Here is a 24,273-nt window from a genome sequence, read left to right as displayed (position 1 = left end):
CGTAAGGCTTGGGAGGAGTTATTTAAACCTCCTGAGTCTTGATTTCTCCATCTGTTAAGAGGAGAGATAATACCTCCTTCCCAAGAGGACTCCTGTGGTTACAGATGTGAAAGTACTTCCAGACTTCAAACAGCTGCACAAATGTTAGGTATTAATAATAATAGTGGTTCTTTTGGCAATTAAGAAAATTTTCTTTGAAAAGTATTCTTGGGCTTCCCTGGTGGCGCAGTGGTTGAGAGTCCGCCTGCTGATGCAGGGGACATGGGTTCGTGCCCCGGTCCGGGAGGATCCCACATGCCGCGGAGCGGCTGGGCCCGTGAGCCATGGCTGCTGGGCCTGCGCGTCCGGAGCCTGTGCTCCGCAACGGGAGAGGCCACAACAGTGAGAGGTCCGCGTACCGCAAAAAAAAAAAAAAAAAGTATTCTCCTTCCTCAAGTACCTTTAATTGAGAAAATGGTGATGCTCTTTTTTTTTTTTTTTAAATCAATAAAGCTTCCAGTACATTTGGGAAGATGGAAAGCCACCAGCTTTTTAACCAACAGACAGAGTGGAGGAGTGATTAACGCCTCGTGGTTTCTGGGTGCCTGAAGCCAAGAGAAAGATTAGTTATGCCTGTCTGTGGAGCAGAGGTTTGTTTAATAGCCTGGCCGGGGAAGACTGAAATCCCTTAGTCTTCTAGATTAGAGGAGCAAGGGGCATCCCCGAAGGGGTGCAGAAAAGCTATTGAAACTTTTATGGGATGGGTTCCTTTATCAAAAGATTCTTCTGCATTCCAGCCCTGAGACAAGCATCTTGTAATACTCTTTTGTGAGGGCTGGAAGAAGAATCTCTTAAAGGGATTTTGCCTGTTGACTGTCAGGAGCAGACTCGCTCTTTAAATTTTAACACTTCTCAGCAAGTCTGCAATTCCAAAGTCTGTTAGTGAGCAAATCCTTCCTAGACCACTTTTTTTTTTTTTAAATTTGGTACAAATCAGAGTGCCCATGACATGATTGGGTTCATTTATTTTAGTTTTCAGTTTAATCTCTCTTCCTGCCAGATCTTTTATCTTCTAGTAGAAGAGGAAAAAGAATAAGTAAAAATTCCTATCGATACAACCAGAGAACTGAGCAGAGCCCCAGGGTCTAGAGCAGATTAATAGGCCCCGTCGTCGAATCGAACTGGGCAGCAGCTCCTACTACTCGGGCTACACTTTCAGGAGCTGTTTACACTCTGCGTGAACAAATGGCTGAGAGTCAGGGAATCGCGTGGGGCTGAGTTTTGGCGGGAGGGAGGGAGGGCGCTTGGGGCGGGAAGGAGGCGTCCGGGGCGCTTCTCTGCCCCTTCCCTGTGCGATTAATCGTTTCAGTCCACGGGCTCGACCACCGTCCTCCTGACTTTGCCTCTTTCTGAAATTGCCGCGGTTCACTCTGTACCTGACTGAGCAGGTGAGCGGCGTGCGCTTACAGACCCTGTAATCTGCAGGAAGAGGGGGATGGAAGACGTGTTTCCTTCAGCGCGTGTGGCAGGGCCCCCGCAGGAGCAGGCAGCACTCGCGACTCAGAATAATCAAGGCGGGAGTTTAGGAGGGGAAGTGGCAGAGCCGGGATCACCCGTGGTCACCGTGGGTGAGGCGAGCCGCAGAGCCGGGGAGAGAGATTGTGCAGGGCTGCGCCGTGAGAAGAGCAGGGGCCTTTGGGTGAAGCATGCAGGCAGTCTGGGGCAACCTCCAGTGAGTAGGGAAGAGCCCTCCCTGCCAGGCAGGCCCTCCAGGGCACAGGCAGGGTGGGCAGGGTGGAGAGGGGGCCTGCGGTGAAAACAGGAGCGCCCGGCAGAGTCTCTGCCGGAGCCGGGCCTACACCAGACGCATCGGCGCCCTTCCCTTGTTTCACACTCATCGGTCTCAGGAGTCGTGTGTTATCCCCCTCGTGTTATGTGCAGTTCCCACCATTTAAACTCTTTAATTGTGGTAAACATACACATAGCATGAGATCTTCCATCTCAGCCACTTCGGCGTGTCCAGTTCGGTAGTGTTAAGTACAATCACCCCGTCGTGCAGCCTTTGCCACCATCATTTCCAGAAGTCTTTTCATCTCGCAAAACTGAAACTCTGTCCCCATCAAACACTAACTCCCGTCCCCCCTCCCCCAGCCCCCGGTGTATTCCAGGTGTCTCATTTACGTGGAATTATACTACATTATCTGTCCTTCGAGGACTGGCTTACTCCACTCAGCGTCATGTCCTCGAGGTTCATCCACGTTGGAGCATGTGTCGGAATTTCTGTTCGTTTCAAGGCTGCATAATAGGTCGTTGTATGGATGGACCATATTCTGGTTGTCCATTCACCTGTCGATGGACACTTGGGTTGCATCGCCTTTTGGCTGTTATGAATAATGCTGTTATGTTCATAATGCTTAGCACCACTTCCAAGAAATAAGAGAGACAGCTTGATTTCCTACAGGTCAGTCCCCAGCACCCACCTTTCACTTCACTGATAACTTGAGAATGTAGTTCAGGGTCATAGCAATTCTGAGCGGAACTGACACGGGGCACTTGTTCATCCCAGGGCATCACTGCACGAAACGATTGGGCCAAAAAGCCTGTTTAAACTCTATAGAGAAAGTCCCACTAAAGTGTAGGAGCCGACAGAACCTTCTGAAGCCTTGCAGGCAAGAGCCCGCTTGGCTGACAGAGTCCCTCTTCCACGCCTGCCGGAAAGCTGGGAGCACAGATATTCTAAACTCGCTGTGAATTTCATTCCATGTCTCTCCAGCCAGAGCCGCTCAGGGGTGTGGCAGTATAATGAGCTGCCACGCAGATGGGTTGCAGAATGCACAGCCCATCTGTCTTTATCATGCTCATTTCCTCTTTTATTAAAATGTTAATGACTATAGGTTTTATTTATCATTTGGTGACATGTGCAGCATCCTTTTCTGGGAGACAAATCTGCAGTCTGCCATGTGAGCTGACAGAGAACTTCTTCCCGTCACATATTGAACACAGGCATGAGGAATACTGGGTTCCATTTAAACTGCCGTCTGCAGGTTGAACCCAAAAATCCCTTTACTTGTTGACAACAGCATGGGGTTAATAGGCACACTGGACTCTGCGTGGGAAACCCGAGTTCAAAGCCAGGCCCGCTGGTTACTCACCACGGGACCGTGAGCCTCGGTTTGCCCATCTGTTCAGTGGAGCCAACCACTCCACCTGCCTTGGTAAGCAAATGAGCTAATCTGTGGGAACGCACTTTGCATTCACTTACTGTCATTCAGACATGTGCTTGTAGAGGCTTGACCTTGTTTTGCTCCTTCTTTCAGACTCTCCGTGGAAAGTGCATCTGTCACACGTGGGCCCCGAGATGACAGGCGTCACCGTGCGTGGCCTGACCCCGGCTCGTACCTATCAATTCAGGGTGTGCGCCGTGAACCAAGTGGGCAAGGGCCAGTACAGCGCAGAGACGAGCAGGTGTGTGACACGCACCCTTGGAGAGGCACAGGGAGCCCAGGACGCCTCGGGTTAGGCCATCAGCCACCACCCCTTAGTCACACTGGGGGAAGCAGAGAGGAGGCACAGTGGCTCGCCGGGCTCGCCAGGGGGGCCTTACCTGCCGAGGGGAGTTTCTTAGCTTCTGCGGTGCTCTGGCTGTGCCGACATAAACCATTCCCAACCGCACAGCCCTCGGTTTACGTGAGATTAAGAGCTTGCGGTGTTTCCACGCCCTTTGTGTACCTGACTGCCAGCAAGGCGGGAGCTGGTGCCACCGTCTTGACAGGTAAACACTGAGCAGGTGTCGGCAGGAAGCCAAGTGAGCTCTGGCGTTTCCCTGGTGGTCCTGATGCTGTCCCCCGCACCAGCCCCACCTCCCCAGGCCAGGCGGCTGCTTTCAAGCCTGTTCAGATGTGACGTGGGGAACGGGCTTCGTCCTGTTTCAGTGTGCCCTCCCCAGCGCACCTGAGCTCTCAGTGGGCTTGTGCTATAGAAGAGTTGAGAGATCTAAATGACTCTTTTCAAAATGTGGGAGTTTGATATGAGAAATATTGAAAGAGCCGAAGGAAACAATCGGGAAGGAGCCTCGGACTACGGCCCGTGAGCTGCCGCACTCACGCCTGTGATCCTTCGAGGAGCGGAGGTACCACGGGCCGTTCAAGCAGCAGAAGGTCGCCTCCCGCGCCTTTCTTGTTGCTTGCTGAACTGATTTTCTGTTACGTTGGTCTTTTGTAACTGTTTCGTGCACGTCCTTTCAGTTTGATCAGCTGTGCGTTTTGCTGTATTCATTGCTCGATGTGAGTAACTAGTTAGGCTCAAGCTTCAGCAAGGCAGAGAATGCGAGCGAGGACCCTTCGCCTCCGGGGCTGACCTCTCTTCCCCTCCCGGACTTCTTTTTCTTAGGTTGATGCTCCCTGAAGAGCCACCCAGCGCTCCCCCGAAAAATATAGTGGCCAGTGGGCGCACCAATCAGTCCATCATGGTCCAGTGGCAGCCGCCCCCGGAAACAGAGCACAACGGGGTGCTGCGTGGGTACATCCTCAGGCAAGTAGCCAGCGGTCGGCCATTTTTAGACCGTCCTTATAGAGAGTCAAGGGTCTGTTTTGCTCAGGTCGCAAACTCCAATGTCTGTAGGAGCCCAACAGTAATCGAGAGACTCAGGCCAGCAGCGAGACTCTAGGGACTGGTGGAGACGGCGGCAGACCAATGAGAACAGGCGCCCGTGGGCAGCCTCACCGGACAGTCTCTGCCGTCAGCCGTGACGCGCACATGCAAGAAAACGCTATCAGGGGTCGCATTTTGGCAGAAGGATGGAGGGGAGATATTATGGGTTGGGAGCAAGGTGTGCTTATTCACTGTAAATGCTTTCACTCTTAAGTTTTTACCAGGGGCGTGCATTATTAAGTATAATAATTTTTAATTAGTAATAATGCGGTTGATTTAATTATAAGCCAGTTTTTGCCATGCTAGTGTGTTGTTCAGAATTGCCAGGTTTTCCACTGTTACAAAGCAATTTTTAAATCCCGCTTTTTACACACATTCTCACCGTTTTTAAAAATTGGGAATGAAATCAATGTATTTTGAAACACAGGGCAGGCCAGACCCTCACAGCTGCAGAACAGATGTGGCCCAAGAGTGGCCGGTTTGCTGTCTCTGCCCCCGTGGGGAGGGGCGTCAGGCTTCTGAGCACATTGAGTGAACTGTACCAGCACCGACTGGGTTGACAGAAGGCACCTGCTTTGCCAAAACCACTGCTAATTTTAAGATTGCAGCGAAAGTGATCATTTGAGAGGTTTGTTGACACAAGTAAAAAGAAAACAGTAAAGCAGTATTAAAAGGATAACTATTAAACCTCTTCTAATGGACCGTGCAGCTGTGGCCGTATCTGTTACCAGCCTTATGGGGCAGGGACCATGGGTGTCCGTCATTACCGTCCTCCAGATGCAGATGCCCAGCCCATGCCCTTTCTAAAAGTGTGATCAGAAAATACCGGGTTAACAAAGGTCTTAAGTGGAGAAATATAGTCTCTTAGATCAATGTAAGAAATTATGAGAGTTGCTTCTTTAACTCCGTATCTTTGCGTATGGGAGAGAGCTCATGCTATGTATTTACATGATCACCCACTCATGGTTTCATACGTGTTTATCTTTATGCCTGTAATATTTACCCGTCCCAACCATTTCACCGCTATTTTGGAGTTTTTCCTCGAGCGTATGAAGTATCCTCTGAACACAAGCCAGATCATTATCTGCCTGAAGAGGTTCAAGTGCGGCCCTCCCCAGGGGTGCACGAGGGCTGGAGGACTGATAGCACTCAGGGCACCCTCGGTCTCCGCGCCCCTGGCCGTCCTTCCCCGTTTCAAAGGGGACACCGCGGATCTGTCCCCTGTGGGCAGGGGGCGCCTGTGGACTCTGGGCCTGTGGGTGCTTCCAGACAATCCCGTTTCCCTGGGGAAAGCAGCCTGGTGCTCCCCCCTGCTTGAGGCTGGGGTTTTCTGTCACGTTCCTGCCCCTCACTGCTCACCCCAGCTGTCGCCCTTGTTCCGTGCTTATCAACTAATGAAAATAATTGGCCTCCCCTCCCAGACCAGCCCTTCCTTCCCGTGCTTGTCATCCAGGCCGCCTCTGTCTTTTTTTGAGCACATGGAGGGAGAAGTTTCCTTGCGCTCCAGCTGCCAAGTAAGGACTTTAAAAGTCAGCCCACAGAACCAGAACCCGGGGCATGGAGTTTAATAATGAAATCTCTCTGATGTTACAAGGCCCCATCGGGGACTGCACGTTTTTCTATTTTGCGGGATTACGACTGTTAAAAGGATTTTCTGTGATGGTATCCGTCGAGTCGAGCACTGGAAAAGAGGGCATCTGTGTTTGCAGGGGCTTGAATCAAGAAAGCCCCAAGATGAGGGTACGCTACCCAAGGCCTGTGAATATCCAAGTTTTCAGAAATTGAAGACCCGTGCCAAAATGAGTTTGCTTGGAAACATTTCCGAATAATCCTCCCATCTGCAGATGAGCTCTGTTTGCAAGTGTGGACCCTCTGGGGCACAAGTCTCCGTGTCAGATAAACAGCACAGCCCACGGAAGAACAAAATGGAAACAAATAACTGTTGTCGCCCTGGCCATAAGAATTAGTTAGAGTGTGTTCACAGCAATAAAATATTTATAATAATGGGCAGGGTGTTGCTTTGAGAGGAGCATAGGGGTTACGTCCTTTAAAAACATTCTCCTGTTTATTTCTGTGTGAAAAATCATCTCGTTCTCTCTGAGATGGTCTCCTGGGCAACGTATCCGGCCAGTCAGAGGACGATGCCCTGCACTTCTGTTATTAATTATGACCTTCCCAGACATCCCATGAATGTTACAAAAGCACCCTGAGCCGCCGGTCAGAGTGGACCAAGCTGCCTGCCTCGAAGGGAGAGCTGCCGTCTCCAAGACGTGGAGTCTGCAGCGCGTCACACACAACCTCACACGGAGGGGCCTGGGAGAAGGTGTGCAGCACGCTTGGTTTCTCATAGCTCAGCGTTCTCTCTTAGGATGCTTCCTACAAGAGCAGTGTTTCCAAAGGAGAAATGTGTAGGGGGTGCTTTACACTGTCACACCTCCTGTGCACCCACTGTTTCATTTTATTCTTACAACAAGCCTGTGAGATGCCATCATTATTATGTCCGTTTAGGGAGGAGGGAAGAAAGGCTCAGGGACGTTAAGAATTTGCTTGAGGCCACCCAGCTCCTAAGGCTTCTTCCCAGCCTAAGTCTTCTGAGCTGATTGCTTTGCTTTTCCCTGGAATGTGTATCAGATAGTGGAGTGAGCTCTTCAGTAGCCGTGCCCGGCTTGTGCCACATTGGTTACCCATGATCCTGGGCACCAGTCACGTGCCACATTACTCTGGGGTCTGGAGCCAATATTTACCTGTTTCAAAATGGCCGTCTAATTGTCTCAGTGCCATTTATTTTAAAAGTTTACGTTTCGTAGATGGGAAGTATCTGGTACGCGGGTTATTCCACACCAGGCCTTCCTCCTGTTGTCCCCTGCCTGGAAGACAGACCATCCCGTTATACGGATGAACTTAACGTGCTGTGAATGGCGCCTACACTTGGTGCAGGTAGTTCAGAAAAGGAGTGTCAGCTGAGTAGGACCGGAAGTTGATGGGCTATGAAGCACAAATGGGGTTTGATACCCTAACTTCCATCTTGGCCCGTCGCAGAGCGCCACTGGCCGTCGCCAGGGCCCTGCAGGGCCCGCATCCTGCTGCTCCTTTCAGGCGGGAGTCGGGGAGGCCTTGGGCCTTTGTGCTTTTCACAGCTGGCCTGCTCTCCAGCATTTCTGCCTCCTCTCCACAGTCCTCACCGCGTACAGTGGCCTGTAGCGGGAAGGGACAAAAGACTAGTCTCAGAAAATCCTGATTTTCATGGACTGCCTTTTCAGCCATTGTTCCCTTTGGAGGGCTGTTTTCCATTCCAGGCCTGAACTCCGGGGCTCCTCCTGCTGGTCCGCCTGCGTCCAGACGCTCCGCCCCTGGTGACAGCGCAGATGACTGAGCGGGACTCCGCAGGCTTGCTCAGTGTCCGGGAGGGGCCTGGAGACCCCGGCCCTCTGCGGAGAGTGGACGGTCTCCTGCTGCCACTCTGGGCTCATGCTCTCTTCCCTCCCTCACTGAGCATCAGAGCCACGTCTTCCTGAGGCAAGAACCAGCTCTTGGATAGAAATTCGTGCTTTTGGAAGCTGCCCAATGACTGAGGAAGTTACGCCCACTGCACATGCCCCTCGGTTTACCCAGGGCAACTGATTCACTTCTACACATGCAGTCGTGGAAAACACTCGCTACTCAAAACAACACTACAGCAGCCCTTTCATTGTACAAATAGCAATGTCCTAGCTAATACGTTTTCTGTGTCCAGAGCCGTGTATATGTCGCTGTTTTAAATAAATACAACTTTAAATCTCTGCCGTTAGTCCACTGAAGAGCATACACACCACGATCTTACAGGTCCCCTAAAAAGCCATTTGTCACACTTAGCGCCAGCCTAGTATTTTAGGAGGGTGAACGCCTTTGGAAAGCACTCATTCTGACTCCAGGACTTGGTGAGCAAACCCAGCAGGGAGCTCAGCCCAGGGACACCGAGAGACCGCGCACTGCTCTCTTGCTTCCCTCCCTCATCGCAGTCACGGGAGGAAGGGCTCGCTCAGTCGGATTTATAGCCACACCCGCTAGAAATCATGTCTGGAATTTTGGGCCTTAAGTCACTGTACTCCCTGGACAACTGGCACTTAAAAAGCAGCCATCTTCCCTGAACCCTAACATAGTTGGAATGTCAGTTCTGTTGGCCCAGAGCTTATCATCACTGTGAGATTAGGTTATTCCTTTTTTAGCGGTTGAAGTAGAAGCAGTGTCGTCTGACGCTGACCTCTGGCTTTACTCTTGTTTTTACTTCCGCTTTCCTCTGACCGTGTGGAGCGACTTCAGGTAAAGCCAGTTCCTTGCTCAAGTATCTCCCCTGGGTCCGCCGCAGGTACCGCCTGGCTGGCCTGCCCGGAGAGTACCAGCAGAGGAACATCAGCAGCCCCGAGGTCAGCTACTGCCTGGTGACGGAGCTCATCGTCTGGACGCAATATGAGATACAGGTGGCCGCCTACAATGGAGCTGGCCTGGGCGTCTTCAGCAGGGCGGTGACCGAGTACACCTTACAAGGAGGTAAGCTTGCTTTCCCCCGAGGCTGCAGAATCGTCGCTAGGGAGCAGGATTTGCAAAGTTCAACTGGGGCATGTTTGGAATAAAGAGAGCGTCCAGTCCTCTAGGGAGTGGTTAGAGGAGAGTGATCACGTATTTCATTTCATCTCTCTGTCTATTCCAAAACTATAGCAAAACCACAGAAGGGAAACAGATACGATTCTAACTGCTTTTTTCTGGTTACTAAGGACAGGGTGTGTCTACACACATCCTTTAACTGGTCCACTTATTCTGTAAAAGGTCTGTGGGATTGTCTTTTCCTAAATGGAATAACAGTATATTTTGCAGTGAAGCTGGCCGTGGAGTCCTGTGTGAAACTGTGAATGTTTTTCAAAGAGGATGAGTATTTAGTATTTTGCTTTTAATGGTGTAATACAATTATTAGTAATGGAATTTGCAACTTGGTGCTCTCCACCCCCGCCCCCCGCTTTGGTTTACTTTTTCAGTTACACAAGCAAACAATTTACTAAATCGATAAAAACTCTTCCCCACACCCACCCCCCAAAATGACCAGGCAGAATGTCATAAAGCCAGTGGGTCTTACGTTTATGTGCTAAGACCCAACCCCGTTATTTTCAGTGATTTCCACTGGTTTTCTGGAGGATCCGGGTCTCGGCGCCAGGAAGGGCTGGGCACTCAGACACCTCCTCCGTGTCTGCATTCCGCTTTCAAAGCTCTTAGCGGTAATAAATAGACCCTCTCTCGACACAGCCAGGTGTGCCCCACAGCGGCCCAGAGCCTTGCCCGGGGAAGCCGTTTTCCCACAGGATCTGAAACCCTTTTTCGTTCAGCGGTTTTACCCTCTCCTGACTCACAGGTGTGATTTTATTTGCTTAGGCGTTTTTATTGCTACCAGGCCTTGACCTTTTTCAAACGGTAAGGTTTCTAACTGCCCACCTCTCTCCCCAAATCATTCCTGGGACCTCACGTTCCTCGATACTACATGCTGTCATTGCCGTCCCTTATTGGTCGGCTGTCTGTTGTCATCCGAAAGTCCATAAATCCCCCTTTGTGAGTTAAGCGCCGTCACCTCTGCGTTCACAGTGAACAGGAGAAATGTTTAACGTGCAGGACGACCGGGAAGGGGCTGTTTATCTGCTGGTGATCCTTGCTCACTCACTGAAAAACGAAAGTAGCTGAAACCCTGCACAGTCCATGCTTGCTTTAATTAGTCTACTTCATAAAATAACAATAAATTTGGAAACACTTAACGTGACAGATATTGCTGTTAGTAATCCCCACGGCTCTTCACTGTGACTCTGCTTCCTCGGTTGCCGGGGCGTTTGCATCCTGTGCTGCCGCAGGCTCCGCTGGATGGAGAAGGGCTGGCGGCTGTGGAGTCTGCCCTGGGGACCCGTGGAAGGTTGAGGGCTGTGAGTGACGTGATCAAAGTGCCGCATTAGAAGAGGGGCCTGTCGGTGGGTGCGGGCGAGGCGGAGGGGAGCTGAGGAGGAGGCTGCGGCTCCAGAGACAAAAGAGCAATAGCGTGGCTGTGAAGTGATGAATTCCCCCGTCTCTGGCGCTGGCCTGAGGGGGGCGAGGGGCGTGTTCGGGTGCTGCTTCATGGTTTCCCGAGCAGCTCCACACGCCTTCCCTCTGCAGTGCCCCCGGAACCCCACCCAGACTGCAAGGGGCCCCGCGGGCCCTCCCCCAAGCGACCTGTCCGGTAGGACCGGGGCCAGCCCCTCCCTCAGCTTGCTTGCAGTTTATGGCATAGGACAGGACACGTTCTGCTTGAATTGAGCTGGTCTAAGGTCGCTCGGCTAACACACGGCGGAGCAGCGCTACCGCTGGGTCTTCTGAGTCGAGAGCTCTGTTTTCTGGGCGCCGTCAACAGCCTCTGCTGTCAGTGGGACCCACGCTCGCATGGGGCTCACGCGGGACACAGGCGCGCTCGCACGGGGCTCATCGTCCATGCTCCTTGTGAGCCTTCCAGGCACCCACAGCCCAACAAGAGGGAGCAAAGCACGTTAACTCTGTCCTTGAATCCGCGCTGCCGCCCAGGACAGGACAGTCACAAGAGAGCTTTAGACGCAAGGTCGGGAAGAATGGGGGCAAGTGCGGGGGGACGTGCGGCTGGCCTGGCTCTGGAGCAAATGACTTGGTAAGCCGGGTGAGGAGCCTCTGACTAGAAGGTGGGACGTTGGGAAGAAAACGGCACCATCGAGGGGCCTTGAGTAACTTAGGGAGACGGAGATGAGGCTGGGGCGCTTGTGAGATGTCTGCACACGCACGTGCACACACAGGCACGTGCACCACATGCACGTATACTCACATGCACACACGCACATGCACGCACACACGCACAGGCACGCACGCACAGGCACGCGCACACAGGCACGCGCACTGCACGCGCACGCGCACAACGCACACACAGGCATACACACGCACGCAGGCTCGCGTACACACCCCTTTCTGTACACGTGGCCCCAGAAACGGCCCTTTTCTGGAGTCTGTAAGGCCTGATTCTTACTATTTACTCCTTATCTGCCTTCGAGAAACACAGTAACTTTTTTGAGCCTCTGCTGTTTTCATTTGTAAAGCTGTGACGTGTCTACCTGCCCTGACCGCTTTAAGGGCAGTTGTGAAGCAAAAACAAGGCAATGCACGTGAAAAGGCTTTGAAAACGCTGAGCTATGGTACAAACACCCGTGTTGTTGTCTGTATTCCTCCTTCCACCGTGACAATGACCAGTATGTACTGCGGTATTTGAATGTTTCTGTACTGGTAGTTGTACAGAAAGAAATTTGGGGTTATTCTCTCTGCTAATAGTAAAATCGAGAGCACACATTCAGGAATTGATGTGAGCACCTACTGTGTGCTCAAGGTTGGGCGATGGGCCAGGGCAACGAGAGTGGAGGGGATACCTGTCTCGTTGTCAAACCTGCGGGCTTGCAGCCTCGCTCGGGAGCAAAGACTGACATTTGTGAGACAAGATCAAGAACTAGAACAGAATCCGGCCTCATTCACAGGCAGTGACTCCCCATTTGCCCACAAGATAGGCATTACTAACGTGCTGTAAAGGCTTTCCAGCCGAGATGCCCTGAGCAGTATGCCGTTGGTGGGAAGGCATCCCTGAGAAGGGGCTTTGCTGGGACTGCACCAGGGAAGTAAGCGTAGCCGTCTGATTTGGTTAGGAATGGAGTCCAGCCGCTAGACTCAGACCCAAGGGAACAGTAGCTTCACTGAGGTGGAGGTGTGTTTTTATCTCTCTCAGGGGCATAGTGGCACCTTTATGGTCAGCAGAGAGTCAGGCTCCTTCCTTTTGCTTTGCCATCATTAGCATCTGCCTCATGGTTACAAGCTGACTCCTGCGATGCCAGCTATCACGTCCACATCCCAGTAGGAGGAAGGCATGGGGTGTGCCTTGTGGCGTAGTAATCAAGTGTGCTCACCTCTGAAGAGCTTTCTTAGAAGTCCCATCTGCCACAGACGTATGCTTACAATTCATGGACTGTCTCTGTGCCAGAGAACCTGGAAAGGGTCTTTCAGCTGGGTGCATTTCTGTCCATTATGAAGGAAGGAAGGGGGAGGGGAAAGTGGAGGGCAGCTAGCAGTTTCGGCCCCACTTTGTATGGTGACTCCTGCTGGGGAGTCAAACCCAGAGGATGTATTTATGCTTTCTAGATATAAAGTTGTGGGACAACCTGTCTCATGGCTGCTGCATGAAGAGCGTCTCATGATCCTTCATAATCGCGCACATTGGAATTAGCAGAAACTGCAAACCCGCAGCCCCTCCAGACCCCTCGGCCTCAGCCCTCAGCTCGGCGGGTCTGCTCGGCCAACAGCCGAACACGTGGATCCGCCACCGGGGACCCTTCCCAGCACCTCGCGTGTCCCAGTGCTGTTAGCGGCCATTGCTGAGAAAGCCTGGGGGCTGAGTTGGCCCTTGGAGCTGAAAAGGGAATAATTAAAATGCTTGTATATTAAGGAGAAAAAAATAACTCATAAGATTAATTGTCAGCCTAATTTGGGAAATTACTGGAATGTATACAAACATGATTCTGGGGTCCATCAGGAGTCAGTCACGGAGGATCAGGAAGTACTGGCCTTGGGAAGAGTGAAGCTGCAGTCCAGCCAGACTCATTGTCGCTGTCCCTGTACCGCGTGGCAGGCTTGATCCATCAGGCGAAATGAGATGTCATTTATCTTGACTTCAGTAAGGCTCCTCTCGAGAAGGTATGGGAACGCCAGGAGAGCTGGTGCGGCTCCCCCTGCCATTAGCGGGGCGTGTGGCGTGTTAGACCATCACTCGCAAAGAGAACTTATAAATAATGCAGGGTCGGCCCGGGTGCAGGCACACAGCGGCAGGAACGCGGGGACGGGAAGGCTGCTGCCCAGGAGACGCAGGGGCCTCGTGCTCCTGGAGCACATGGGCTTGGCCTCAGAGGCACCTTTTTCCAGGAAGCTCCTAAAGGAAGATAAGTGAGTTACTCCTCCCTTGAGTTCAGCCGCATGTGATATTGATCCCTGAAGTGATTTGAACCCCCTGTGCCACCTGTCACACACCCCGCGTTTCTCTTCAGTCCCAGTCATTGTTAAGATACAATAAAAACGTCTGCTTTGTCTGCTTTCGTCCTTTAAGGTTTGGACACACAGGGATTATTTAACACAAACTTTCTCACCTCCCAACTCTTCATATCCCCCCCTCATCCCCCCCCCACCATGATCTTGCCTGCCAATCCCATCTGATAGATTTTATTAGCAGGGCCTCATGACCTTCTCTGCTCTAGAGAAGAATTTTTAAATGCCAGAGATTAATTCACACACGGAGCAGCAAAACTCTAATAACAGCTCCAGCCATGCGAACTTTCCGGGCGGGGTCGGGGGAAGACAGGGCGTGGTGCGTTCGTCACAGTGGCCGTGGCCTAAAGTTCACAATACGGGAACCCACTCGTCAAATTTCCATTGTGATTACCCAAAATGAATGAAAAACAGCTTAAGTTTACTCGAGAATTTACTTCAAACCCCTTCCAGAAAGCAATATGCTGTTAGTTTCAAGTAGAAAAAGCCATAGAGTCTACGTTCTGCATGACTAAACGCGCAGTATAATTACAAGCATTTTTCTTATGGCCAGTGTCTGCTTCAGCAACTTTCTAATCATCTAGTATGGGAGGATAAAGCACTGTAGTCATCTGAAGCAATCAGTGGTTCAGATTTGATGCTGATGCAGTGTTTGGTTCCAGTCAGTTTCTGTTAAAAATTGTTCGACTAATGGTGAAAGACACATGAAGAAGTAAGGTGACCACAGAGGTCTGAGGTGAGCCTCAGCGTGGAATCCTACATACTGTTAGGATACGGATGTAGTAGGTGATGGTTCCATCCTAAAATAAGCCAGTGAGGTTAGCAAACTCCTATCCCTTCCTTAAATGTATCCATAAAAATGCAGATGTTGGTTTTTCTAGAAAGGGTCCAAAGACAAATTATACTATAAATCATCATTTTTGAGCATGCCAAGGTTTTAATTTTTTCTGGTTTTATTTCTTTATCATTTTTCTTCTTGTAACAGGTATTTTTGTGCTGTAATGATTTATTCTGGTTTCAGAACATTACCTTCTAATGAAAGAGAAATATTTCATATTTAAAGAGAAATGGAAAAAAACATTTAGTTATCCACATTTCTAAAACATTAGTAAAAGCCCTTAAATGTTCACTTGGGCTTTGCAAGGTTTTCTAAAGTAAGGATTATAAATGAACACTCCGTTTGCAAGCTCCATTCTTATCTCCTCTTGGGAAATTCTCAATGTGGCATAAATGACATTGCACAAAAGATTTGTGCAAAATCCTTAAGACCTTCTGGACCTCAAGCTGCGCCTACAGAACAGGATGATGTTCAGAATCTCCCCGCATCACCTAAAACACTACTGAACAGAGTGATATGGGATATTCCATTAGGTGTGGGCTTCATTTGGCCTTTTAGAACTCTCAGGAAAGGAAAGGATAGGAAACGAGCATTTTAGGGGAAGCCACTCTATGCCAGTTTCGCTGTGCTGTGCTCCCCACTTACGCTCATTATCATTTCGTCAGTCATCCCCCAGCCATCACGTGAGAAAAGCACCCCTGTCCCTATTTTACAGAGAAACAATGGAAGCTCAGAGAGGTAACTAACTTTCCAAAGGTCACATAGCTCGAAAAGGCTGGAAAATGCTAGAATGTATGCTTTTGCTTTTCATTCTGCATATAGCAAACACGGACATAAATTACTTCCAGGTTTTTGGTGCTTATGTTCACATGGCAAGTGGGCTTGCAGTAGCTCGTGGACATTTTTTACTGCCATCCACAATAAGAGGTCTGTTTTACATGGACACCCAGGACACACACACACACACACACACACACACACACACACACACACACACACACACACACCCCTGAAACAAAAGGCTCATAGAACAATAGTTGCCCTGACGGTGTGTGAAGTTCTTTAATATTTTCTATTGTATTCCATTCTGTTTCACTCTCTCCTCCTTTAACAGATGCAGGCTGTGATCACTAAATTGACTTCCTGGGCTGCTGCTAATGCATTTATAACCTGCAGTTTTGAAAAACACTGAATTTAAGCAATACAGGATGTTTGGTTCAGCTGATCATGAATCCCTTTCAGAACAGGCTTCTGCTGGCCTGTAGGACACATCAGGCTTCGCAAGGGAGATACTGCTAAAACCAACACTGAAAGACCAAACAAGGGTCTGAGTGGGGCTTTGGGCAGGGGTGACAGGCCTGGGCACAGAGCTGAGATCTGGGGGATGGAGGAAGCTGAGTCCAGCACCTGTATCTGTGCAGACGACCTCATGGGAGAGAAGGGGTTTCCGGGGTAGGACTTGCCCTTCCGCTGCTGCTGGCAGATACAAGGAACGATCAAACCCATCTTAAATTACTGTGACCAGCACATTACGGACTGGGCTTCGCTACAAGCCTGTGGATGCCTCAAGGGCAGGGGCCACGTCTGATTTGTCTTATTTACATCTGTATCCCTAAATCCAAGCACAATGCCTGATGCGTAAATAAACAGAATGTAAATAGCTGTCTGAATACAGACAGACCCTTGCTGTTCCTATTTCGGTTTCCAACACTGCACCGATTGAATGTCCGCGTGCAACACAATGCCTGGCCTTCTCCCCCGAGTCTTCTGCTTGTCTTAGAAGGAGAGCCGGGTCCCTGCTTGCCCTGCCCCACACATTGTACCTCCGCAGCCTAAAAGTTGGTCCCAGATGCTTTCTCCTCAATGCCTGGAGCCGGAAGAATTGGGAAAAATAAGTTCAGAAAAGGACGCACAACACTTTTTAAGTGTTAAGGTGTTTTCTTACGCTGGCCGTTAAAAAAAGATCGTTGAGCTGCTTTGTCCAGGATTTGCTATCCTAATAATGTGTTAGGAATGTTTAATGCAGTTAGACATTTACGGGTATCAAAACCCCAAGAACCGTCACAACACGAGAACTCAGCCGTCGCCTGTAACGATCTGGAATTAACAGTAACGCCCAACGCACAAACTGTAATATATTCGTGCCCACAGCAAAGTGTAGCCTGTGATTCTTCCACATGATGATCTGCTTCTCCCCTCTCTGAAAGGCATTTAATTCTGTGGGGTCACCTGGAGAGGGAGATGCCTGGGAATTCTGGGTAGATACTTCAGTCCCTGATACTAGCAATCATATGCTTTTAGGATAAGGAAAATCAGGGTGTGTGGTTTGTGGTGGAGACCTGAGGACCCACGCTCCCTTCTGTGGTGTGGACGTTGTTGGGAGCAGCTGTCCTGCCAGCGGCTCTGTTTCCAGTGAGTGGAATTTGAGCAGAAGTGAGGAGATGCTCTTCTAGGCAAGGGGGGTGCCCTGAATGCTCGCCTGCCAGGCTGCTCACAACCAGGAAGACTGACCTTGCCCTGTAGGGCGATGAGAGATGAACTGCTATTGTGTAGGACACTGAGATTGCACAGTTCACCTGTAACAGATAAGGTAGATAAGGTATCTCGGGGAGATGCAGCTGAGCATGTTAGCATATGGAAATTTTGTCGGGCAATGCGCTGTAATTTCGTTCTGTGCTGAATTCAGCTAAGTTTACAGCATTATCAGTGGGCCGTTAGCATCTTTAGGTTGGGTTTGCACCCGTTGATACGGGAAACAAGCAGGAAGCGGAAGTCAATCACTTTCCTGCTACAGAGGCCACGCCCACCTGCCCCATGAGATGTTGTGAATTCCCTGCGGGCACGTCCCAGCCTCAGTTTACTTTTATTTGGCATGTTGTGACTCTCCCAGACGCCAGGTAGCTCCATGGTCAGTGTAGGTTTCTTTCAATTAACTCTTACTTTAAACTGTTTCTGCCGTTTACGTAGATTACAGAGAAGATGAATTTTAATGATCAGCTAGAATTTACTCGGGGATCCTGCAAATAAGCTTTACGTAATCTGCATGATATTGTTTGAGTACTTGAACGAAAGAGCAAACATGAAAACCACTGGCGTCTCTCTTTTCAGCTGCAGAGACTGGTTCAGGAAAGGTGCTGGCCTGGCAGAGTCTCAAATTCTGTGCACCGTAAATAGCAGTAGACGTTCCTGGAAGAAAAGGTGGAAAAGAGTCACTAGGAGTCACCTTTGGTCACTCAGAAGGGGCCACAGGCTACCAAACTCATTTCCTTTTGGGGGAGGGTTACCGAGTCGATGGATCCAAATAGTGTATTCATTCGGTGGCTTGATTTCCACTCGCTCATTCATTCATTTATTGACTCAGTCAGCACCCCGTGGCTAAGAGGGGGAATGTGGATTGGGTGATAAAGTAATTAGATGGACTCCAAGAGCTCAGCTTTGCCCGAAGAGTGTCATTCACTTGATGGACCGCCGCTGTGAGGGTGACTCCAGTTGCAAAACCCATCAGTCTTCTGGGCTTTTCTTGGTCAGCACTTCTGTCAGTGACTTGGAGGGGGTGGAGAGGACATGCCGATCAAACATGCAGGTGTCACAGCTGAGACGGGCCATTCAGATATTCTGTCCCCAAATCAGAAATAAAAATAAACTGCTGTGTTAGATTGATGGCTGAAATCAGGCTGAAACATAAAAGGGATAAGCCAGACACTGCATTTACATGCACACAACCAGCCGTGTGACAGAGGGAGGGAAGACGGGACTTGCCAAGGATTACCATAAAAAGAGTCAGGGAGGTGAGCTGAGCACAGATCCAGGGAGAGCGTTGACCGTCACCTTGTAGATGACACACTTCCAAGTCAAGGCAGATCGTAATGCCACAGAATCCTGTTTGGGCTGGATGCCACCCTGAGGGATGGTGAGAACTCGGGGCCTCTGCAGACGGGGATGACCAGCACGGGCAGTGCTCTGTCAATCATGTCATGTGGGAAACGGGAGGGAAGCGGGGTGTTTACTTGGCCCATGGGAGCAAAGCCCAGCTGGATATTTTTGTGATTTTCATTTAGTCTAACAGCTCTGTGGGCAAGGAGACAGACAGGCATCAACAGGCAGCAATTGTGGAAGGAAGGGTTTCAGTTCCGAGTAAGGAAAGTCCCTTTACAGCGTACGGCCAGGGCGCAAGTTGACTAAAGAGCAGGGAAGGCGTCTAAGAAGCTCTGCGGGCAGCAGCTGAGTGGCTGCCTGCCGGAGGAGTGGCAGGTGGGCTCCCGCAAGGACAGGTTGGTGAACCCCAGGACCTCACGGTGCTGGAAGTATACCTACAGGAAAAGGAGGGTACAGAAATAGAAATTAGGCTTCTCATTGACTTTGAAACCATGTAAATATTGGGTTGGCCAAAAAGTTCATTCAGGTTTTTCCGTAAGATGTTACTAAATTATTTTAAAACATTTATAAAAGAAATTCTAAAAAACTGAAGGCAAAATGAAACGAATGATCATAGCGGTATTTTGAATTGGTGACTTAGCCAAATGGAAAGTCACTATTTCAAGGAACTTTAAAACATGACAGTTTGATTGGCAATCCCTAGCACAAAACCAAAATCAAAAGCTGGAGGAAAAAGATAAAGGTCCAAAGCTGTTTTCAGCAATCGTGTTGGTAATGGTAGTGCTGGGTTTGGTCTCTTAAGGTGCAGTTGTATGAGTATCATGACATAAAGCAAATAAGGGTTATGTGGATGTTAGGAACTGAGATTTTTGGCAAAGTTGAAGCCCTAAATTGTAATTGGCAGTACGATGATTTTATCTTCAAAGAAAGAAAGAATTTCTTGTAAAAAGGCCTGGAAGTAAGAACCAACCTAATAGCACTGAGCTTCCCAGTAACCCCCCAAAATAAACAGGCTTTCTTGGGTAAATGGATGACTCCAAGTCAGGGACAGGCAATAGATAATATATCATATAATATGTAACTCCAAAAAGTAAAGAAGCTTCTCAGACACTAGTGAGGGCTTGTCAGGAAGACTCCTGTGCCCCTTGAAGAGGCTCCCACTCGTTAAAGGTGGGATAATGTGAAAATCAATAGTAATAACTGCAGTGAATTGAAGTGTTCCAAATGCATTTCAGTCCATGGATTCATAACAGTATATATGTTAAAAGCCTCATTAGGGCTTCCCTGGTGGCGCAGTGGTTGAGGGTCCGCCCACCGATGCAGAGGACACAGGTTCGTGCCCCGGTCTGGGAAGATCCCACATGCCGCGGAGCGGCTGGGCCCGTGAGCCATGGCCAATGAGCCTGCGCGTCCAGAGCCTGTGCTCCGCACTGTGAGAGGCCACAACAGTGAGAGGCCTGCGTACCACAAAAAAAAAAAAAAAAAAAAAAAGCCTCATTAGTCATCTTTGGAGAATGCTAGGGAAACTATTACATACTGAATTTGTATAAAACTTTCCAATCAAAATCCCAAAATTTTTAGTGAGAAACTTGACCTTGATGGGTAAACACAACTTACTCACTGTCTGGTTTTATTCTTGAGATGGTCCCGTGCAGATACCATCAAGACTTTTCATGATAACCTCTTCAAATATTTGAAAGTAACCATTGCCAAGAAGGTGTTTGCACAGGGGGTCACAGGTGCCTGAAGATTATCTATTGCCTTTTCCACAGTTGAGAGAAACTTCTTTCTTGCCATTAACCAGAATGTAGATAATTCAGCCTCTTTAAATTATACTTTAAGGGTGGTGTTTCTTTAAGTCAACAGTTCTTCCTTCTATTCCTTTGACAGATGTAATGTCAAACGGTTTTTGTGATAATGTGAATGGATTTGGAATCTGACCGAATGTTTTTCATATCAAGTATTTAAAAATAATGGGCATTTCTGTATATCTACACAGATAACTGCTGCGAGTCCTAATAATTTTTCTTTAGAGTTCAAACACTGATTCCTTTAGAATTATAAAGCTGATTAGATGTCACTAGTGAACAATTTTTAACCCTATAAGGAAGTTGAAGGTTTGCTTTGAATCCATCCATTTTGCACATACATGTTAGTAGACAGTCACAAGGCCTGGGGAGTTCTCTGTTGTGTCCATTCAGGTGCTGAAAATGTCACTTAATGACCATTTTCGGTACCAGTAACTTTTCCTTCAACAACCCTTCAAAGTGAGACCCATTCACTAAAAACACTAAGAACAATGGCAATAATAATGCTTTGTTCAGTTCACAGACTCTTGCAAAAGCTCTCGTAGACTTCAATTTGAAACTGAAATCGGAAATAGGGAAGTTCCATTTATGAATAATACTGTTAGAAGATAAATGGTTGGCATGGCAGGTGATCCAGAGACAGACCCAGTTGAGATCATTAAATCAACATTTCCACTGCAGGCCGATGAGTACTGACTAATGTACAGCACCAGCTGGCATCCCTCCAACGAAATTCTTTTGTCAAAGTGGTATATTCTGATTCCATTGCTTGCACAAAGCGAAAGACAGGTGGGACTGCAGTGGCTTGGACTTTGTTAGATTTTCCTCCTGATAACGTCATCTAATGAGGAGTTCAGGTGTACAGGCTACCCCTTACAGACGAGAACTTCTCTGTGACTTAAACAATGGATTTCTTCAATCTCAGGCTTTTCAGATTGAATTTTGCCATAAAGTCTTTTTTTTTATCCTTTGCGTTTTTTAATGTAACTATAACTGATTTACAGTATTGTGTTAGCTTCAGGTGTAGAGCTTCAGATTCTTTTCTATTATAGGTTGTTCCAGGATACCTGTATTGAATATAGTTCCCTGTGCTGTACAATGAATACTTGTTTATCAATTTTATGTATAGTGGCGTGTTTCTGTTAATCCCATACTCCTAATTTATCCCTCCTCCCCGCCTTTCCCCTTTGGTAACCATAAGTTTGTTTTCTATGTCTGTGAGTCTGTTTCTGTTTTGTAAATAAGTTGACTTGTATTATTTTTTTAGATTCCACATGTGAGTAATATCATATTATATTTGTCTTTCTCTGTCTGATTTACTTAATATGATAATTTCTAGGTCCATCCATGTTGCTGCAAGTGGTGTTATTTCATTCTTTTTTATGGCTGAGTAATACTCCGTTGTGTATATGTACCCCATCTTCTTTATCCATCGATGGACACTTAGGTTGCTTTTGTCTTGGCTATTGTGAAGACTGCTGCAGTGACCATTGGGGTGCCTGTATCTTTTTGAATTAGCGTTTTCTTCTTTTCAGGATATATGCCCAGGAATGAGATTGCTAGATCATATGGTAATTCTATTTTTAGGTTTTTAAGGAATCTCCAGACTGTTTTCCGCAGTGGCTGCACCAATTTACATTCTCACCAGCAGTGTAGAGGGTTCCCTTTTCTCCACACCCTCTCCAGCATTGATTATTTGTAGACTTTCATGATGGCCATTCTGACTGGTTTGAGGTGATATCTCATTGTAGTTTGATTTGCATTTCTCTAACAATTAGTGATGTTGAGCATCTTTTCATGTGCCTGTTGGCCATCTACAGGACTTCTTTGGAGAAATGCCTATCTAGGTCTTCTGCCCATTTTTCGATTGGATTGTTTGTGTTTTTTTGATATTGAGTTGCATGAGCTGTTGATATATTTTGGAAATTAAGCCTTTGTTGGCTGCATCATTTGTGAATATTTTCTCTCCATAGGTTGTCTTTTCATTCTGTTCATGGTTTCCTTTGCTGTGCAAAAGCTTATGGGTTTGGAGTTCGGGGTTTTTTGGAGCACGAGCCATGCATCTCGTTGCGTGGCCCTGCACCTTGCGTGGCCCTGCAATAAACCTTCCTCTGCTCCAAAAAAAAAAAAAAGCTTATGGGTTTATTAGGTCCCATTTGTTTATTTCTGCTTTTATTTCTTTTGACTTGGGAGACTAATTGAAGAAAATATTACTGCAATTTATGTACGCAAATGTTTCACCTATGTTCTCTTCTAGGAGTTTTATGGTGTCCTGTCTTATGTTCAGGTCTCTAAGCCATTTTGAGTTTAATTTTGTGTACGGTGTTAGGGAGTGTTCTAATTTCATTGATCTACATGAGACTCTCCAGCTTTTCTCCATTGTATATTCTTGCCTCCTTTGTTGAAAATTAATTGACCATAGGTGCGTAGGTATATTTCTAGGCTGTCTATTCTGTTCCATTGATCCATATGTCTGTTTTTGTGCCAGTACCATGCTGTTTTGATTACTGTAGCTTTGTAGTATTGTCTGAAGTCTGGGAGGATTATGCCTCCTGCTTTGTTCTTTTTCCTCAGGATTGCTTTGGCACTTCTGGGTCTTTTGTGGCTCCATATAAATTTCAGGATTATTTGTTCTAGCTCTGTGAAAAATGTCATGGGTAATTTGATAAGGGTCACATTAAATTGGTAAATTGCTTTGGGTAGTATGGCCACTTTAGCAATATTAATTCTTCCAACCCAAGTCTTTATACCTTTCTGTCAGCATTGGTATACAAAACTTATAAATTTGTTCTCTAGTGTCTTGTTTATTCCCAGTGTCCATTTAGCTTTGATGATTTCATCCTTAGCAGCCTGTCTGGTATGGGGTACACTGTGGTGCCCCTGTCCAGAACAGTTCCTCTAGGTGACACACCCATCCCCAATGCCAACACCTGGTCTGTTGAGGCTCAGAGCTGTGGCCCTCCTGGGCACTGCTACTGCCAAGGGGACGTGCCCCTCCCAAAGGGACCCCCTCCCAAGGGTCAGTCTATGACCAATGGCTGGTTGCTGTGGGCACAGAAAAGTCCAGTCCCTTGGCCTCAGTTTAGGACAACTCGAAGGGGCATCCCTCCTCTGGAACTCCCTGTGGGATCAATGAGACATCACTGGAAGCCTCTCCTTCTGCCCAGCCCTGGCCTCTTCTCTTCCTTGGCAGTGTGTCTACGGAGCACCCATAAATCTTATACAGAAAACTCTTCGTGGCCAGAGTCTGTTTCCAGGGCACTCGGTCTCATACACGTATGTTTTTGAAACATAATGTTGTACGCATTTCTTCTGAGGCAGTCAAACTACTACATATCAAGTGCAGTTACCAACATCAGTACCCATCAGTCGGCAGTGGAAGCTTTTCTGATTTCATAATCTTCCAGACTGAGTGTGTCTCCGGGTCATCTGACATGTCATCCGTGCAGCTTCTAACCGTGTTCTTCAGAAATGGTACCTTGCCTGTTTCCTGGGTTTCATTGGTCTCAGACTCATTGCTGACAGTTTCTACACAGCCTGGCAATGTGAGTGATTCTGCAATTGCAGGAGGAGTTTGGCTTTAGCTATTAAATGCAGGACTTTGTAACTAGCTTCTTGTACTCAGACTGGTACAGTTGTAACCAGACTCACAAATACTTGTCCTTCTTACTTTGTACCTGCAGACAATTTTCCCAGTTCTAATATTTTTGTGTAAGAGTGATGTTTTGGGGAAAGGTGCTGGCATAATTTTCCTGGTATCTTTGCTTCCATCAAATACTACATTTAGGCTGAAGAAGAAGATTATCGGAACACACAAGTCTGAATTCTAGATCAGCCTTGTCATAGTCCCTGATTAGAAAATGTTTCTACTGTTCTGACTCGGTATACCTAATGATGTTCCTTTAATCAAAAAGTTGTTCATTATGGTGAGAAAATATGTCTTTATAAATACAAAATAGTATTAATAAAATTGACCTAAATAATTTTAATAAAGATTTACATATTTAAATATCAAGTACAATAAAGTGGACTATA

The 24,273-nt window shown here is 48.0% G+C and overlaps 1 protein-coding gene across 1 annotated transcript in view; it reads left to right on the top strand.

Annotated features, from left to right (window-relative positions):
* The window catches only part of SDK1 (sidekick cell adhesion molecule 1), a 529,423-nt gene that overhangs the window by 350,266 nt on the left and 154,884 nt on the right, over positions 1–24,273 (top strand). The window contains exons 14-16 of the mRNA XM_060032516.1: positions 3,297–3,444; positions 4,369–4,509; positions 8,975–9,156. Of these exons, the coding sequence (XP_059888499.1) occupies positions 3,297–3,444; positions 4,369–4,509; positions 8,975–9,156 (471 nt within the window). The remainder of the gene's footprint in view (positions 1–3,296; positions 3,445–4,368; positions 4,510–8,974; positions 9,157–24,273) is intronic.

This window comes from Delphinus delphis, chromosome 15 (genome assembly GCF_949987515.2).
Source record: "Delphinus delphis chromosome 15, mDelDel1.2, whole genome shotgun sequence".
Lineage (NCBI taxonomy): Eukaryota > Metazoa > Chordata > Mammalia > Artiodactyla > Delphinidae > Delphinus > Delphinus delphis.
This window is presented reverse-complemented; position numbering and strand designations above follow the sequence as displayed.